Source organism: Mobula birostris, chromosome 7 (genome assembly GCF_030028105.1).
Source record: "Mobula birostris isolate sMobBir1 chromosome 7, sMobBir1.hap1, whole genome shotgun sequence".
Lineage (NCBI taxonomy): Eukaryota > Metazoa > Chordata > Chondrichthyes > Myliobatiformes > Myliobatidae > Mobula > Mobula birostris.
In genome coordinates, this window is record NC_092376.1 from 66,820,476 (window position 1) to 66,840,879 (window position 20,404).

Consider the following 20,404-nt stretch of genomic DNA (forward strand, 5'->3'; position numbering starts at 1 on the left):
TGGGGAATTAATTATATTTGAGTTCTGTTTTAAAATGGATTTCGACAGTTTTAGAGTTGTGGGTTTGGCCATTGAATATAAAGAGAGTTATTAAAGCTCTCTGGCCAAATTGATTTTTTTAATTATGAGAAGCATGCTTTCTATATTCTTCAAATTTTGTTTTATAAGTAAGATAACTTTACTTGGCTGTACATTTGATTGTTCACTATGGGTCATGTGCCCCAGCTGCCTTCAGCTATAGTCCAGTATTTTCAATAGCTACCCTGAATTATGGATATAGATGTCATTTTTCTATTTGTTTTGGAGATTGGAAATGTAGCTTAGTCTCTTACAAACCTAATCCAATAGGAAAAACTCTACCAAGAGAATTGTTTGAATCAGAACATCAGCACCAAATGAAGTGGCTGAAATGGTTGAGGTGAGCCCTATAGAATCATCTTTGTGACTCAAGAAGGTGTCAGATGCAGCTTACTGGTAGCATTTTCTTCTGAGTCAAAATATTGTTCAAATCCCTCTGCAGAGATGTGAATATTAAAAAATCTTAGTTTATGCTTTGTAGCAAGGCCCTGTTTGCTCTCTTAGCTGGCATAGCTTTGAAGAAAAACAGAGACCCAGGCAATATTTATCCCTCTGTTAATGTCAGCACAAATCATCACTTTACTGTTTACGCTTGTACTGAGGAACCTGTCCGATGCAGTAACATTAACTCAATCATCTGAATGTGAGAGGGATTGCTATTCGGGTGTTAGAATGAAATAATTCAATTGACTGAGTTATAGTAAGGCCATGCCTGAGGTAGGAACAAGGGTGTTTTGGAAAGATTAATTTTATGCATGGAAGGTCTGTCTGTTCTTTAGTATTTTAGTTTGAGTTTTTTTTAGAGTGCTCATGACATTTGGGTGCTTTCAAAGGTTTTGGTTGATAACTCTGGACTTTGAAGGCCTGTGACGAGCACAGATGACTTCTTGGTGACAGGGATTTCTAGCCTAGTAGCTTCTGTGAACAAACTTCTGTGCATATGCCAGAGGATAGCTTTAGGAGGAAAATAAGTGCTCACTTAAGTTGTCCTGGAAGTGAAGAAGTGGTGTTAAGTAGATAGGAAATGGAGAACAAAACTTCTGTGAATGGAAAGAATGTCTTTTCAAATTGGGTTTGGAGAGAAATGGCATACATGTAATTGAACAAGGGATTTGGATGTGGATAAGTGGGGAATTTATTGGCAATTGAAAGTACAAGCAACTTCGAGTTTTTGCACCCAGAGAACAGCAAATTTTGAAAAGTGTGCATGCTTAATATTAACCAAAGTGTTTTATTTTGTAGAAGTTCAAAATAGAACTCTGGCTTTTTGCATTTCTGTATATTTTTCTTTCATCTGCTTTTTTGTGTTTCTTCTCATTAAGTTTTAAACAAATTCTTTAAATGGTCAGAATCATTCAGAGATAACATTTATATTATTTAAGTTTGTACTTGGGTCTTTATACTTAATATTTGGAAAGCATTTTATCATGCTCATTGCATTAGGCTATGATGTGTTTCATAGCAGTTGACACATAACTTAAAATGCTTACTATAGATGTCTAATTGCAAGTGTCTATTGAAGTATTCACTATATAATGTCTAATTGGGCTGGCAATGCTTACTGCAGCTTTTATTTGTAAAGACTCATAGGATCACTGGCTAGACCTATAGCTATAAACTGCAGAGTAGTGAGCTAAAGCACATAAGATATATCCATATAATGTGTTATTTGTTTATTATGCTGTCAAATTAATTTACATTTGGTTTTGATCTCAAATACTGTACAGATCTGAAGTCTACCCACCTGTAATGATTTGAACAGTACTTAGACTATAGTAATTGCTTGGAGAATTTCATTGCAATGTACAGTTTGATTTTTTTAAGAAAAAGCTTTTGTTATATCCTTTATGCTGCTATTGTTAATAGGAATTGATTTGGTAGATAATTTGGAATCAAACAATACTACTGACATGCCAAGTGAAAGAAATTTGCTGTCTAGACAATTTATTGATCTTGTCACAGACTGGTTCCAATATGTAGGATCACAAGAGACTGCAAAGTGCTGTAGACTCAGCCAGGTCCACCACAGGCACAACCCTGACCACCATCAAGGACATCTTAAAGAGGCAGTGCTTCAAGAAGGCAGCATCTTTCACAATCTGGGACATGCCCTCTTCTCGTTACTATCATCAGGGAATCTGAAGACCCACATTAAACAATTAAGCTTCTTTCCTTCTGCCATCAGATTTCTGATTGGCCCATGAACCCTAACTCTTATTTCTTTCTTTTTGTGCAGTTTATTTTATAATTTTCTAGTAATTTTATGTCTTTGTACTGTTCTACCACAGAACAACAAATTTCATGTCATATAGCATACGCCAGTGAGAAAAAAAAGTCTGATTCTGAATTTATTTCTTCCAATTACCTCCAGTCTTCATTGAATTGTTCAAAATGATGATCTTTTCTTTTTCATCATTGGCTAGTCATTCTTCTTGTCTAATATCTGTCTTCCTTTGCCTCAGTTATCTGCATTGTTTGGTTCTGAATGGTATAGTAGTAGTGCGATCACTTGAGGCGAGTAAGATGTTTTCCTAAGGGATTATCTATTGGTGGGGCATCAGGTGGCTGTAGAAGCCGATCTAGGATCTGCATATTTTGATGCCGTGCAGGCAAGAGGCATAGGCCTGTGGTTAGTGGTTGGATATTTCGGTTGTTCTGTCTCTGATTTTGCAGTTGCCACTTGTTTTCTGCAGCACAGTTGAGATTGCTGTCACAGTTGAGACAGCTCCCTCTTGGACAGATTTTCTCCAGGTGCAATGCCTTCCTAGTTTTCAGATGTAATGTTGAATTTCTTCAGACTGATTTTGATCCTTGAAGCAAGATCTTTGCCCTTGATGGATGCTGCTTTCTTAAGTGAGCACGCTTTGCAGATGTGCTCAATTGTGGAGAGGGGTTTGTTTCCCTGTGATGAATTGGCCTGTATCCATCACCTTTTGTAGCCTTTTCCATTCTTGTGCTCTGGTGTTTCCATATCAGACCATGAGGCAACTAGTCGGGATACTCTCCTACTCTCCACTGTGCATCTATAGGAGTTTGTCAGCGTATTAGATGACATGCAGAATGTGCACAAACTTCTAAGAAAGTAGAGGCGCTGCTGTGTTTTCTTTGAAATGGCTTATGTGCTGATCCCAGTACAGATCCTCTGATATGATAATACCCAGGAATTTAAAGTTACTGAGTCTCACCACCTCCTATTCCCTAATGAGCACTGGCTCATGGACCTTCAATTTTTAATTCTCCTGTAGTCAGTAATTAGCTCTTTGGCTATATTCTTTGGCTATATTCTAATGATCAGTTTCAGCTATATTTTAGCATTTCTGACATTGCCTCTGATACAGCTCCATCCCGCTTACTTTTAAGAATTCCATTCTATTCTTCTTTTGAAGAACGTAACATTCTTCAAACTTAATGTTAACTTAATATTTGATTTTAATTCGAACTAAACTTTCTCTATCGTAACTGTTTTGACCATCTTTTATTTCTAGTATCACAAACACAAGAAAATCTTAATGCTGTCAGGCCTACTGAGTTCCTCCAGCATTTTGTTTTATTTCTAGTTTTATTGTCTCATTCCCCATACACAATTGACTTTCATCAATTAATCTCTACCTTCCAGCCCATTATATCTCCCAACCTGTTACACATCATCCCATTTGTTTTTTTCCTTCCTGCCCTTTCTCTGCGTCTCATAACCTGACTTAAAAAAAACTTTTTCTAGTTCCGATGAAACTTCAGTGATTTGAAATATTAACATTTTTGCACCACAGGTGTTGCCATACTATTGACTACTTGTTGCAATTTAAATTTTTTTATAAACCTTCAGTATAAAAAGTCATAAAATATTGTAGGAAATTATGTCAATGGAAGCCTAATTTGTAATTTCTGCAGTATTTTAATTATGTTTGTTCTAGATTTGTTTGCTGAAGCTGTGCACCATTTGTTTAAAGTGTATACTTTTGTCTACCAATTACAAAGGGTTAGTTTGGTTTTGCCAGTTTGATGAAAATCTTTAATAGCACTTGTGTTGAACCACCAGCACAAAGAAATTGATGAATCATTTGTAGGGATCTTGTGAAATTACATTTGTCAGATTTTGAGATAGTTGATTTATGATAATTTTTTGATTATCTTAATGGCTTATGACCCTCCTATCTTTCTTGCTCTTGATTCAAGATTGTTTAGTGTCATTCCCAGTACACAAGTACTGATAAGATGCAAAACTGGGCTGAGAAGTGGCAGATGGAGTTCAACCCAGATAAGCCTGAGGTGGTTTACTGTATTTTGGTAGGTCAAATATGATGGCAGAATATAGTATTAATGGTAAGACTCTTGGTAGTGTGGAGGATCAGAGGGATCTTGGGGTCCGAGTCCATACGACACCCAAAGCTGCTGTGCAGGTTGACTCTGTGGTTAAGAAAGCATAACCATAGAAAGGGTGCAGAGGAGATTTACAAGGATGTTGCCTTGATTGGGGAGCATGCCTTTTGAGAATAGATTGAGTGAATGGAGGATGAGAGGTGACCTGATGTGTATAAGGTGATGAGAAACATTGATCGTGTGGCTAGTCAGAGAGTTTTTTTCCAGGCCTGGAATGGCTAGCACAAGAGGGCACAGTTTTAAGGTGGTTGGAAGTAGGTACAGAGGAGATGTCAGGGGTAAGTTTTTTACGCAGAGAATGGTGTGTGTGTGGAATGGGCTGCTGGCGACGGTGATGGAGGCGGATACAATAGGGTCTTTTAAGAGACTCCTGAACAGGTACATGGAGCTCAGAAAAATAGAGGGCTATGGGTAACCCTAGGTAATTTCTAAGGTAAGGACATGTTTGGCACAGCTTTGTGGGCCGAAGGGTCTGTATTGTGCTGTAGGTTTTCTGTTTCTAAGTGTAAAGGAGAGCAAAATAATTGGTACTTCGGATCTGATGCAGCACAAAAAAGACCATAATAAGACAAAGAACATAATATCAGTGAAAAACACAATAAATATAAATACATAAGATAGCTTGATTGATTGTATGTCCATAAAGTAATGCTAGGCACAAGAGTGTCTCTGCATAAGGTGACTGACAAGAATTGATAAAGTAGTGGTGTTCGGGGTTGTGGAAGTGTGAGTTGGTGGGTTAGTAGTGGGCGGAGGTGTTGATCAGCCTTACTGTTTGGGAAAGTAACTATTTTTGAGCCTGGTGGTTCTGGCGTGGGTGCTACATAGCCTCCCCCGATGGGTATGGGACAAATAGATCATAGGCAGGGTGAGTAGGTCCTTCATGACGTTACTGACTCTTTTCTGGCACCTTTCTGTATATACATCCTTGATGGTGATGCAGTATGCAGTTTTGACTACCGGTTGTAGAGTCTTCCCGTCCGCTGCAGTGCAATTTCCGTACCATGTGGCGATGCCGATTGTTAGGATGCTCCTTACTGTGCTTCTGTAGAATGACGTGAGTATTGATGTGCATGGTCCAGCGCTCTTCAATTATGTGTTAGCTGCATGCTGGAGAATATTTTTTCTGTGTATATAGTTTTGTAATAACTATGGTATGATGTTCTGATATGCTTTAATTAGATCTGCTACACCAGTGGAATTTGGAATTAGGTTCATCTGGTTATATTTTGAGTTGTTTTTTAAAACAATTTCATTAGTAGGAGGTCCTGATTGTATTTTGAAAGGTGTGGCAGCCAGTGAACCGTATAGATGTGCAGTCTAATCCCTTGTTCTGCTTGTACTATGAGTAACTTGATTGTTCAACTCAATCAATGATTCTAAAAATCCTGGAGCATTTCTGTTCACTTCTTAAACAAAAATCTTTGCAATTTTGTTAAGGATAATCCTCTCAAATTCTAGGTATGGAAATTCAAAGGTAAACAAGTTCTTCAAGATGCTGCTAGATGTATCCATAGTAATCAGTGCAGGATTACAGCCCTCTATAAATACTTTCGAAATTCCATGTGAAAGTCCATGTGTATGCAGAAACAACTTCCAAGGGCAGATAACTCGGAATGATGGTGTCTATTTAAATAGTAACGACTTTGAAAGGGAACTACTGACAGATGTGCGGTACTGCAAATTTACTTACCATGCTAAGCAATAGTGGTTGTCATCTTTGGTCACTTAATCAATTTAGCATCTTTTAGATGAAATGCCCTGTTAGTTTTAATGCTCATAGGAAACTAAAACTGACAGGAGAGAAATGAAGTTTTGTTGATATTGTCAGACTTAACAGCAAAGTAATGAATGACCTTATGACTCTGGATTTGTTTGAATTAGCCAAACCTACATAGACCTGTGCCCCTGACACATTGCAGATACCTTTTGTGCTGTCAGTTTATATCTCTGTTACGCCATTGGATTTGCATTCTTGTCAGTCTTGTGAAAGAGTGGTGTTATGTATGCATTAAAACTTTGTAAGAGTGGTGAATGGAGATTAGAAGTTTTCTGAATGCATTAAGTGCCAAATCTGTTTTACCACAGATTTTTCATTGGCTCAACTTAAAAGCTTTTCTTACAGTGATGATAAAGCAGTTCACAACATTTACACAATCATTGGGAGTGTATGAAAATTAGTTTTTATTGTATGCGCTGTAGCAAACAAAAATATGCACTTTGTTGCAAATGTTGCATAATTCATCATTGGAATGTGCAAAGGGGATACTCAGCAACACAAGATTCTGTAGATGCTTGAGACCTTGAGCACGACACTCAAAATGCTGGAGGAACTTAGCAAGTCAGGCTGTATCTATGGAGAGGAATAAATAGTTGACTTTTTTTTGTCAAGATCCTTCATCAGGAATTCTCACCCCAAAATGTCGACTATTTATTCCTCTCCAGAGATGCTGCCTGACTTGCGGAGTTTCTCCAGCATTTTGTGAGTGTTGTGACGGATATTCAAGCTTGTTTTTTTTCCCTTTCTGATTTAAAAGTCCCTCATCAGCTCCATCTCTGTGAAGTGATGCAGTTCGCTTGAAGCTTGTCACTATTTCACTTTTAAATTCAAGAATAATTTATGAAAGTCCTTAAAGATTTTGATGTTTCTTTTTCAAATGCAGTTGTAGTTTGTAAAGAAATATTTTATAGGAATATTTATAAGATCTGAACTTGAGTGAATTACTAACAATTTCTTATTGGTTTACAGGAGAGGCCTCTTGACAATTTATATGGCTAACTTGGTAAGTAACTTCTTTTTTCTGAGGTTTGCTTTGCTTGGTTGCCACAAACTCTTACTTTTGATCTTATTGTCATAAGTTTGCAGGATGGAATTTTGTTGTATTTGTTTCTAAGTTAATTTTATGGATAGTTAGCAGCTTAGTTTGGAACAGTGTTACTGTTGTATTAAACATGATTCTTACTACTTGCCAGCATGTAATGTATTAGAAACCATTTGATATTGAGGGGAAGAAAAAGCATTTCTTAAGATTCAATCCTTATGAAAATTTACATAAACCTGAGGCTGTTGTGCTGATAGTATAATTTTCTTGAAAATGAATTTTGATATAATTTGATTTTGGATATGTAACTTATTAATGAGCTATGCCAGGAGAGGAAATTGAAGCTGTTCTGTCAAGAATGGTTGCTTCTACAGATTAATGTTATTTGGGACATATGGTTTTCATCTTGAGTACTATGATGTGGGTTGTAATTGGCAGTGCATACGCAAACTTGTTATGACACATTTTACTGATTAACTTGTGATTAATAGATGCAGAAAATCTGTTTTTTTTTGCTCCAATAAACTACACCATTTTATAGATTAAGGTGTGGAATGCGATCGTGATTTGTGTTTTGTTAACTAACTTCAAGCAGGGTAATGGTGTGATGATTCCAATTGATCTAAACTTAAACAAAATAAAAACCACTGCTGTTGTTTCGAATCACTCTTCCAGTGACTTCTCAAAAATGCACAGTGTTGAATAAGGTCAGGTTGGACTTCACTGTAAACAGAATTCTGCCAACACCTTCTCACCTATAGCTCACATACAAAGATACTGGAAAATTGCCAAGAACCAAGCAATAATATCACAGCATGACTCAACACCATTAGGAAGAATATTTTTAAGTAACCAATTAAAATAGTTTAATCTTTAATGTCATATGATTGACTTGAAGCAGTAGATAGTTTTTAATAAGATGGATCATAGCACCTGCTTCTTTGCAAATTATGGTTTCATTAAGTGTGTAGTGTTAAACTGCCATGTTTTAATCATTTTAATTTCACCAACTGAAGTTCAGTTTTCCTTTTTTTCAGTGAGTGTCTTAATGAGAAATAAATTTACAAGCAAACTTTATTACATTCTCTGATATGGTAATTTTTGAACTCTAAATCAGAATCCGGTTTATTGTAACTATTATATGACATGAAATTTGTTGTTTTTAGCAGCAGTACAGTACAAACACTACAACTTACCTAAAATTATGAAATAGTGCAGAAAGAAAGGAATAATGAGGCAATGTTTATGGAACATTCAAAAGTTTGTTGGCATAGGAGGATACAGGTGTACCCCGCTTTTCAAACGTTTGCTTTACGAAACCTCACTGTTACGAAAGACCGACATTAGTTCCCTGTTTTCGCTAACAGAAGGTGTTTTCACTGTTAAGAGAAAAGGCAGCGCGCACCCTGAGCAGCCAAGCTCCTCGCCCAGAACTGCATTCTAGCTGGTATTGCTTAAACACGTGCCTGTGAGCAGCCGTTAGCAAGATGAGTTCTAAGGTATCGGAAAAGCCTAAAAGAGCTCATAAGGGTGTTACACCTAGCGTAAAACTAGACACAATTAAGCGTTTCGAACGTGGTGAACGAAGTAAGGACAAAATGAGTTTGGCTTGTGGAAGTCGACGAAGATGATGTTGAAGGGGTTTTGGCATCCCATGACCAAGAACTGATAGATGAAGAGCTGATGCAATTGGAAGAGGAAAGGATAACAATCGAAACTGAATGCATTAGCGAATGGACTGATAGTGAAGTCGTCCAGGATCTGAATGTGAAGCAACTGCTTGAGATTTTCGCTGCAATGATTGCAGAAAAGTGCTACTTTAATTTTGAAAGGGTGCATAGGTTTAGGGCATATTTGCAGGATGATTTGAGTGCTTACAAAGAACTGTATGATAGAAAAATGCGCGAGGCTAAGCAGTCAAGCATACTGTCATTTTTCAAGCCTTCCACATCAGCCACAGCAGCTGACAAACCTCGACCTTCGACACGAGGCAGGCAGAGAAAGAAGAAGATGACCTGCCTGCCCTGATGGAAACAGACGATGATGAGATGACACCCCAGTGTCCCACCACCCCAACCCCTGGGCCACGGACTCGTACATTGCCGCGGAGAACGCAGTGGTAGCCGGGACGCACCCAACACATCCTTAAGAATAAAGTCGAAATAAACAAAGCTAATTAATTAGGTGCCACCCGGCACGTAAATGTCAGTTCAGATCAGAGGCAACGCAGTCGGCAATCGCCTCTGATCTGGGCCAACATTTACTGGCCCGGCGGCACCTAATTATTCTGGCTTTTTTCTTAAAGATGTGTTGGGTGCGTCCGGGCTACCGCTGCACCACTGCATGCTTCGTGGATCGGTATCGGTCGGTGGCCTGGAGGTTAGGGACCACTGTACCACCCCATCCTCCGATGACTCAGCCTAACACACCATCATCAGTGTGCTCGGTGCTGTCTTCCCGATTCCGGTAAGTGATACTACACTGTACATACATTATTTCTACTTTATATAGGCTGTGTATTTTTATGTGTTTTTGGTATGATTTGGCAGCTTCATAGCTTAAAGGTTACTGGAGAGAGTGTCTCTGCCAAGAGCACTTGCGTGAGATTTTTGCTAAGCAGAACAGTGCAGCAATGATTGTAGAAAAGTATTTCTACTTTATACAGGCTATGTATTTATCATATCATTCCTGCTTTTACTATATGTTACTGTTATTTTAGGTTTTATGTGTTATTTGGCATGATTTGGTAGGTTATTTTTTTGGGTCTGCAAATGCTCACAAATTTTTCCCATATAAATAAATGGTAATTGCTTCTTCACTTTACGACATTCCGGCTTACGAACCGTTTCATAGGAACGCTCTACCTTCGGATGGCGGGGGAAACCTGCAAATTGTTTCTGAATTGCTTGATTATGGATGCTTTGAAAATGATGAGAAATGTACACATCATCGAATAAATGATGTACAGAGTAATTTTAGAGATCCTTCTGCAGAAATCACAAAAACAAAAGCAAGTTAGCTAACATAGTTCTCAAGGCCTTAAATTCTAGAAGGTTATAATACAAATAATTTGAAGATATGTTGATTTTAAGTTGGGGGAAAACTGTAGTCAGTGGACATAAGACCATAAGACAAAGGAGAAGTCGGCCATTCAGCCCATCGAGTCTGCTCCGCCATTTTATCATGAGCTGATCCATTCTCCCATTTAGTCCCACTGCCCCGCCTTCGCACCATAACCTTTGATGCCCTGGCTACTCAGATACCTATCAATCTCTGCCTTAAATACACCCAATGACTTGGCCTCCACTGCTGCCCGTGGCAACAAATTCCATAGATTCACCACCCTCTGGCTAAGAAATTTCTTTGCATCTCTGTTCTGAATGGGCACCCTTCAATCCTTCAGTCATGCCCTCTCGTAGTAGACTCCCCCATCATGGGAAACATTCTTGTCACATCCACTCTGTCCATGCCTTTCAACATTTGAAATGTTTCTATGAGGTCCCCCCTCATTGTTCTAAACTCCAAGGAATACAGTCCAACAGCGGACAAATGTTCCTCATATGTTAATCCTCTCATTCCCGGAATCATTCTAGTGAATCCTCGCTGTACCCTCTCCAACGTCAGCACATCCTTTCTTATATAAGGAGCCCAAAACAGCCCATAATACTCCATGAGGTCTTACCAGCGCCTTATAGAGCCTCAACATCACATCCCTGCTCCTATACTCTATTCCTCTAGAAATGAATGCCAACATTGCATTTGCCTTCTTCACCACCGACTCAACCTGGAGGTTAACCTTAAGGGTATCCTGCACGAGGACTCCCAAGTCCCGTTGCATCTCAGAACTTTCTCCCCATTTAAATAATAGTCTGCCCGTTTATTTCTTCTGCCAAAGTGCATAACCGTACACTTTCCAACATTGTATTTCATTTGCCACTTCTCTGCCCATTCTTCCAATCTATCCAAGTCTCTCCGCAGACTCTTTGTTTCTTCAGCAGTACCGGCCCCTCCACCTACCTTTGTATCATCAGCAAACTTAGCTGCAAAGCCATCTATTCCATAATCCAAATCGTTGATGTACAACGTAAAAAGAAGCAGCCCTAACACGGACCCTTGTGGAACACCACTGGTAGCCGGCAGCCAACCAGAATAGGATCCCTTAATTCCCACTCTCTGTGTCCTGCCAATCAGCCTACGCCCTATCCATGTATGTAACTTTCCCATAATTCCATGGGCTCTTATCTTGTTAAGCAGCCTCATGTGTGGCACCTTGTCAAAGGCCTTCTGAAAATCCAAATATACAATATCCACTGCATCTCCTTTGTCTATCCTACTTGTGATTTCCTCAAAAAATTGTAATAGGTTTGTCAGGCAGGATTTTCCTTTAAGGAAACCATGCTGAGTTCTGCCTATCTTGCCATATGCCTCCAGGTACTCTGTAACCTCATCCTTGGCAATCGACTCCAACAACTTCCGAACCACCAATGTCAAGCTAATAGGTCTATAATTTCCTTTTTGCTTCCTTGCCCCCTTCTTAAATAGCGGAGTGACATTTGCAATCTTCCAGTCCCCCGGAACCCGTGCCAGAGTCTATCGACTTTTGAAAGATCATCGCTAATGCCTCTGCAATTTCACAGCTACTTCCTTCAGAACACGAGGGTGCATTCCATCTGGTCCGGGAGATTTATCTACCCTTAAACTATTCAGCTTCCTGAGTACTTTTTCTGTCGTAATTATGACTGCACACACTTTTCTTTCCTGCCACCCTTGAGTGTCCGGTATACTGCTGATGTCTTCCTTAGTGAAGACTGATGCAAAATACTCGTTCAGTTCCTCCACCATCTCCTTATCTCCCATTACAATTTCTTCAGCATCATTTTCTATCGGTCCTATATCTACTCTCAACTGCCTTTTACTCTTTATATACTTGAAAAAGCTTTTAGTATCCTCTTTTTTTAAATATAATTTTTATTGAGTTTTCAAAGGGATACATGAGAAAATAATATCTACCCTCCCCCCCCGATATATACTCCTACCTAAAGAGAAAAGAAAAAAAGAAAAAGAAAAAAAAAAGAACCGCCTGAATATTGGAAGGTTTGCACATGCTCCATGGGATAAAAGTAAATTTAATATATATTTGTTACTTTCCCCCAAGGAACCAAGAACTTCATCATCGGAGCTATAAATAAAGGCTCCAAATATTCAAAAATGTTTCATATTTATCTCTTAAAATCTAAAACATTACTTAGCTTCTCAACTCTCATAGTTCCCTGGGGAATCTCTTTGAACTTCACCATGTTGCTATGTGTTTCCCTCCCAATCATCCAGGCAAAAAGAAAAAAAAAGGTAGGTAAGATACAAAAAAAAGAAAAAAACAAAATACCCCCCCCCACTAATGTTGTGAATGAAAAGATACACAACACTACCCCCCTCCATTGTGCGGGTCGTGGCTATTGCCATGCTTGCACACATGAATAACGTAGCGATTGGTCAGTGTTTCTTCCAGCTCCCCTGTAACAAAAAATTGTATGTATATATATATATATATATAAAAAAAAATTAATGTCATTATTCCCAGCTAATATTCCTCAAATTTTAACCTTTCTTCCCCTCCCTCATATAATTAATAATATATGTATATATTCATCTGCCTAAAAATCCAACAGGCCTAATCCTTGATCCAGTCTTCATCTTCAATCCATCTCGCTCCCCTAGGTTTGTTCTTGTATCTGATGAATATTCAAAGAATCTCGCACAAACTCCTCCGTTTTCCGGTAATCTTCAAAAAATCTTTTTTCTCCACCAGGCAAAAAAAATCTTCAAGGTTGCAGGATAACGCAATGTAAATTGATAACCGTGATCCCACAGGGCTTTTTTCACTGGATTAAATTTCTTCCTTCGCTTCAAAAGTTCATAACTTATGTCAGGGTAGAAAAAAATTTTCTTCCCTTCTATCATCAGTGGCCCTTTTCTCTTCTTGGCAGCTTGGGCAGCCGCCTGTAGAATCCTTTCTTTGTCTTGAAATCTTAAGAATTTTATTAAAATTGATCATGGATATTGGTCATCTTGTGGTTTTGGTCTTAGAGCTCTATGTACCCGCTCAATTTCAATTGATCGGTCTTCCTCTTTCATTTGCAAGGTTTTCGGGATCCATCTTTGAAAAAATTCTATTGGATTATCTCCCTCTATACCTTCTTTAAGACCAACAATTTTAATGTTATTACATCTACTAAAATTTTCCAACACGTCCACTTTCTCCAAGAGTCGATTTCTTTCCGTGTTCCAGACAAGCACATCATTTTCTGTTTTTTCCACTCTATCGTTAATATGCTCCATTGTCCTTTCCATCTTCTGAAGTTTCTTATCCATTTTATTCTGTCTTTTCATAGCTTTATCATAGCACATCTTCATGTCTCTAAGCTCTGTTCTCAATTTTCTTAGTTCAGCCCATTAATTGCAATAAAGCCTCTCCTATATCTCCGTCGTCTCCTTTACTTCCAGTCTCTTCCAGTTCTTCCTCCTCCTCTTCATCTGTATTCTCTGTAATATCCAATTCTGACTCTCAGTCACTTTCAGTTGCAGTGGCCGTCGGTTCTTGTAGTTTAAGTTGTGTCGATTTGCGCATGCGTACTTCTTTGCGCATGCGCAATTCCGGCATCTTCTTCCGAGAGACCGCTACCTCCGCCATTGCCCCCTGTTCTTCTACGCCAGAGATAAAATGCGTCTCCTCCGAAGGAGATCCAACCTGAATCCGAGGCTCTATCGCTGCAGTAGGCCCTTTTTTCTTCCCATCTCGTGGTGACTTCATAACAACAGACTTCTTCTGTTGCGGTTTACGAGGCATATCGTAGAGTAGTCTTACGTAGTTTATAAGTAGTTTTCGGAAAGTATTTATTAACTTTACTTTGTTTAAACGGTACTTTGCTGATTTTTTTTTACGGGAAAGCTGGATTTACACGTCTCAATCCCATGTCATCACGTGACGCCCCCCCTTTGTATCCTCTTTGATATTATTTGCTAGCTTCATTACATAGTTAATCTTATCCCTCTTAATGACCTTCTTAGTTTCCTTTTGTAAGCTTTTAAAAACTTCCCAATCCTCTGTCTTCCCACTAATTTTTGCTTCCTTGTATGCCCTCTCCTTTGCTTTAAATTTGGCTTTGACTTCTCTTCTGCCGTCCTTCCCACTGGTGTCCCTTTCCAGTCAGCTTTGGCCAGTTCCTCTCTCATGCCACTGTAATTTCCTTTACTCCACTGAAATACCGACACATCAGATTTCGGCTTCTCTTTTTCAAATTTCACAGTGAGCTCAATCATGTTATGATCATTGTCTCCTAAGGGTTCCTTCACCTCAATTTCTCTAATCACCTCCAGTTCATGACACAATACCCAATCCAGTACAGCCGATCCCCTAGTGGGCTCAACAGCAAGCTGTTCTAAAAAGCCATCTCGCAGACATTCTACAAATTCTGTCTCCTGAGATCCAGTGCCGACCTGATTTTCCCAATCCACTCACATGTTAAAATCCCCCACAATTATCATAACACTGCCCTTCTGACAAGTCTTTGCTATTTCCTGTTGTAATTTGTAGTTCACATCACTGCAGCTGTTTGGAGGCCTGTATATAACTGCCATCAGGGTCCTTTTACCCCTGCTATTTCTCAGCTCAACCCATAAAGATTCTGCACCTTCCGATCCTATGCCACCTCTTTCTAATGATTTACTATCATTTCTTACCAATAAAGCCACGCCACTTCCTCTGCCTACCTGTCTATCCTTCCGATACACCGTGTATCCTTGGACATTGAGCTCCCAGAGACATGCATCCTTTAGCCATGTCTCAGTGATGGCTACAATATCATACCTGCTAATCTGTAGCTGTATGATAAGATCATCCACTTTATTCCTTATGCTGCGTGCATTAAAGTGTAACACCTTAAGACCAGTAGTTAGTACTTTTTGCTTTGATTGCACTGCAACTCATCTCAATGGCTGCAAACTTGCCTCCATCACCTGCCTGTCTTTCCTGACATCTTTACTGCTCACTATCTTAGATTTATTTCTGTTTTCCCCTTCCTCCGCTCTATCATTCCAGTTCTCAACACCCTGCAAAATTAGTTTAAACCTTCCCTAACAGCTGTGTTAAACTTTCCTGCCAGGATATTGGTCCCCTTTGGGTTCAGGTGTAACCGGTCCTTTTTGAACAAGTCATACTTTCCCCAGAAGAGATCCCAATGATCCAAGAATCTGAAGCCCTGCCCCCTGCACCAGTCTCTTGGCCTTGCATTCATCTGACTGATCCTACTATTCTTGCCCTCCCTAGCACGTGGCACAGGTAGCAATCCCGAGATTACTACCCTGGAGGTCCTGCTTGTCAGCTTTCTTCCTGACTCCTGGAAATCTCTCTTCAGGACCTCTTCCCTTCTCCTATCTATGTCATTGTTACCAACATGTACCAGGACAACTGGCTGCTCGCCCTCTCCCTTCAGAATATTCTGGACCCGATCCGAGACTTCCCGTACTCTGGCACCTGGGAGGCAACACACCATGTGGGTATCTCTGTCAGGCTCACAGAATCTCCTGTCTGTTCCCCTGACTATGGAATCCCCTATGACTACCGCATTCCTCTTCTCCCTCCTGCACAACAGCGCCAGGCTCAGTGCCAGAGACCTGGTCACTGTGGGCGTCCCCTGTCAGGTCATCCCCCTCAACAGCATCCAGAACAAGATAATTGTTGCTGAGGGGGACAGCCACAGGAGTGCTCTCCACTATCCGGGCATTTCCCTTCCCTCTCCCGACAGTCACCCAGTTTTTTGACCCCTATAGCCTTGGGATGACTACCTCCCTGTAGCTCCTGTCTATCACCTCTTCACTTTCCCTGATAAGCAGTAGGTCATCAAGCTGCAGCTCCAGATCCCTAACACGGCCTCTGAGGAGCTGCATCTTGGTGCACCTGGCGCAGATGTGGCCATCAGGGAGGCTGAAGGTCTCCCAGGATTCCCACATCTGACACCCTGAACAAAGCACTAACCCTACAGGTATGCTATCTAATTCTGCAGGAACGAAACAGGAAAAATAAGTCTACTCACCCACTTACCTCGCCAAACCAGACTAACATTTTAAACCATTAGCTCGTACCGTTAGCTGTGTGAGCCCTGCTGTTCCTGTCTGTCCGGGCCGATTCGCCAAGGGGAAAAATAAGAGTTGGTGCCTCGCTCTCGCCTCCTCCCGTTACTGCCGAAGCCCTTTGAAGCCAAAGCCCTACACTCTGCTGCCAGTCACTCTGCTGCCCGCTGTATAGGGTGGTCTCCTTTTTAAACTCTCCGCGCTGTCCTGTCTACGTCACGCGCCTGTGTAGTCTCGTCCTTCTTGCACTCGAAGAAGTTTTTTAAAGAACTGCCTTCCTTCAGAATTCAGCTCCCACGCTGCTCTGCTTGTCCCGATCCAAAATAAAAGATCCAAACATCTGAAAAGAAAATAGAAAATATTTGAAAAGCTCAGTAAGTCAGGCAGCATCTGTACAAAGAGAAATGGTGAACGTTTTGAGTCTGCAATTCTTGGTTGGGACTCCTTCAGTTCTAGTTGTTAATTCTTTGAAATGGAACTTAGAGGCATTCAGACCGAAAGACTTGAACTGAGAGCTCACTGGCTTTTCAGATTTTTAAAGATATATAAGGACTAAAATAGAGGCAAGAGTACCAGGGCCAGTTGGACCTCACCCTAGAGTTCAGACAGATGTAGTAGAAGTTGTACCATGTAGGTTAAATTGGTCATTGTAATTTGTCCTGTGATTAGGTTAGGGTTAAATTGGGGTTGTCAGGGGTTGCTGGGTGGTGCTGCTTGAGGGGCGGTAAGGACCTATTCTGCGCTGTATCTATAAATAAAATAAATAAATAAGTAATTTCTGTATGGGGAGCAAATTCAGAAATCAATGGTGCACAGGGACCTGGGAGTACTTGTGAAGGATTCTCTGAAGGCTAACTTGAGGGTTGAATCAGTGGTAAAGGAGACAAATGCAATGTTAACATTCATTTCAAGAGGACTATAATATATAAGCAAGGATGTAATGTTGAGGCTTTATAAGGTATTGGTCAGGCCACACTTGGAGTATTGTTAGAAGAGGTGCAGTCGACGTTTCAGGCCGAGACCCTTCGGCCTGAAACGTCGACTGCACCTCTTCCTACAGATGCTGCCTGGCCTGCTGCGTTCACCAGCAACTTTGATGTGTGTTGCTTGAATTTCCAGCATCTGCAGAATTCCTGTTGTTCTTGGAGTATTGTTAGCAGTTTTGGGCCCCCTATCAAAGAAAGGATGTGCTGGCATTGGTGTGAGTCCAGAGAAATTTCTTGAGAATGGTCCCAGGAGGAAAAGGGTTAATGATTGAGGAGTGTTGGATGGCTCTGGGCCTGTGCTTACTGGAGCTTAGAAGAATTGGGGGGGGGGGGATGGGGGGATGGATCTCATTGAAAGTTATCAAATATTGAAAGGCCTGGATAAAGTTGATATGAAGAGGATGTTTCTTATAGTGGGGGAATTCAGGACTTGAGGGCACAACTCAGATTAGAGGGACGTCCATTTAGAACAAAGGAAGAATTTCTTTAGCCAGATGACAGTTATTCTGAATTTCATTGCTACAGGTGGCTGTGGAGGCCAAGTTGTTGGGTATATTTAAAGTGGTGGTTGATTAGATTTTGCTTAGTAGATGCGTCAGAAGTAACAGGGAGAAGACAAGAGAATAGGTTGAGAGGAATAATAAATCCTCCGTGAAGGAATGACAGAGCAAACCCAATCGCCAAAATGGCCTAATTCTGGTACAATTTTTTATAGTTAGTCCCAGGGCTTACAATAAGTAACAAAAATGGTGTAATATCTTCACCCTCATAGGTGGTAGTTAATAGTCAACTAGTATGTAAAAAGAACATTGTTCACAAAATAACTATTCGTAAAGAATGGCAAAAATGCAGATTAAAAAAATTATAACTTTCCCAAAATTGATATTGAGTATTAGCTGAATTTTGTCTCTGAATTGTAAGGTATAGGTTAAGAATGGCGGAGCAATCTCGATAAGCTGAATGGCCTAATTCTGCTCCTATGTCTTACTTACTCTTACCTAATGTATTATACATGGGGTAATCTAACTGAGTAATTTGAAATGATTAAAGGTGTTGATATTGTACCCATAGAGGTCCTCTGAGGACTGCACCTTAAAAAAAAAGTAGTTTTACAGTCCTTACTTTAATCAACTCCTTTTATTAGGCTTGCTATTAGAGTTTAGACTTTTTTTAAAAAGTTGACAGAAGACAGCACATTTTCAAACAAGGTGTAATGGAATTGTTGAACTTTTTGCTGTAAAATATAGGTAAATTGAAAATTTCAATACTTTTTTGTTGGCAAATGTATGAAGTATTACACAATGAGGCAATCATTCAGTTAAAATACTAGTCAGCCATGATATGTGGAACAGGCTCAAAATGCCAAAGGGCTTCTGCCTCTATGCTCCTATGATAGCAGGATTGACTCAGACGAAGTAAAATGCACATTGATGTGAAGTCACTCAATTTGTTCAAGGTCAGCAGGTTAACTTAAATAATTTGTTCACCCACTAAAGACTTCTATTAATATCATAATCTATGCACTCAGACCCTGTATAATGCTACCTTGCATAGCGCTGATTTATTACAATGTGGTTATTCAATTCTTTATTGAAATATTTAAAAAATGACAAAGATTCATTCTAAGCACTTAAAGCTTCACAAGACCAGCCACCATTACAGTAAATGTTCAATCAATCAATGACAGCTTTAGATACGCTTTGAGCTACTCACAGCCAATCACCTATCAGTTCATGCTCTGTTTCCTCTGTGTGTGTGTGTGTGTGTGTGTGTGTGTGTGTGTGTGTGTGTAAGCATTCTTGCTCTCTTGCCAACTTATTCCATTTTTTTTCACCAGTGAGGGTAGTACATCTAAGATGTCTAAGGAAAGCATTAGTATGGATGTGAAACTGCAAGTGATTCGGCATGTGGAAGCTGCTGAGCATCAGATTGATGTTGGCGCCTTTTTGAAATTGGCTACATCGACAATCAGAACAATTATAAAATCTGCAGCCAAGACAAAAGCTTCTACAATGATGACCGCAAAGTTATCATTGACAAAGATGACTCATTCAAGGAGCCATTTGATTGAAAATATAGAAACTAGACAAAATATATGGGAAGATGACCAAACACAATGAAACATGCCCCTAAGCCAGCTGATAATAATGGAAAAGGCAAGGAGCATCTTCAACCATATTCAAGAAGAAGAAGATACGTCGACAACCAGCAGAGATTGGTTTGATAGATTTAAGCAGTGCAGTAAACTCCATAGCCATACGTATCTCTGGTGAAGTGGCTTGTGCAGACAGCAAGGCAGCCCAGGATTTTCTTGTAACACTGAAGGCCATAATCGAAAAGGACAATTATCCTCCCGAGCTTGTTTTCAATGTGAATGAAATAGGCCTATTTTGGAAAAGAATGCCTTCTCGTACTTACATCTGCTGAGAAGAGAAAAGTGCATCTGGGTTCAAGGCTGCAAAGGACTGGTTAACTCTTTAAAGGTGACTTTATGTTAATGCCTATGATTGTGTATCACTCTGAAACACCACGAGTAATGAATGGCATTTTAAAATCCAGTCTACCATTGATTTGGATATCAAACAAGAAAGCTTGGGTGATGATTGATGTTTTCCAATATTAGTTTGTTCCTTACATTTTTGTCCAGCAGTGAAGCGGTATTGTGAGGAGCATGACCTGAATCTAGAGCATTGTTGGTGCTTGATAATGCCCCAGGCCACCCTGAGAATCTTGACATGCTTTGGACCTGGATACCTGTAGAAGTGGTTTACCTTCCACCCAGCGCCACTTCATTACACCAACCAATGGATCAAGGAGTAATAGTGAATTTTAAAGCCTACTACCTTCATTGCACATTCAAGCAACTTGTAGAGGAAACAAAAGGTTAAAATAAACAATCCATCAGGTAATTTTGAAAAACTACAACATCATGAAAGCTGTAGACAATATCAGAGCAGCTTGGGATGAAGTAACTTTAAACTGCATGAATGGAGTATGTTAGAAGTTAAGGAGAGA

The 20,404-nt window shown here is 39.9% G+C and overlaps 1 protein-coding gene across 1 annotated transcript in view; it reads left to right on the forward strand.

The window, feature by feature from the left end:
- Positions 1-20,404, forward strand: part of tmem135 (transmembrane protein 135) — a 435,985-nt gene that overhangs the window by 72,620 nt on the left and 342,961 nt on the right. The window contains exon 4 of the mRNA XM_072263361.1: positions 7,205-7,238. Coding sequence (XP_072119462.1) covers positions 7,205-7,238 — 34 coding nt within the window. The remainder of the gene's footprint in view (positions 1-7,204; positions 7,239-20,404) is intronic.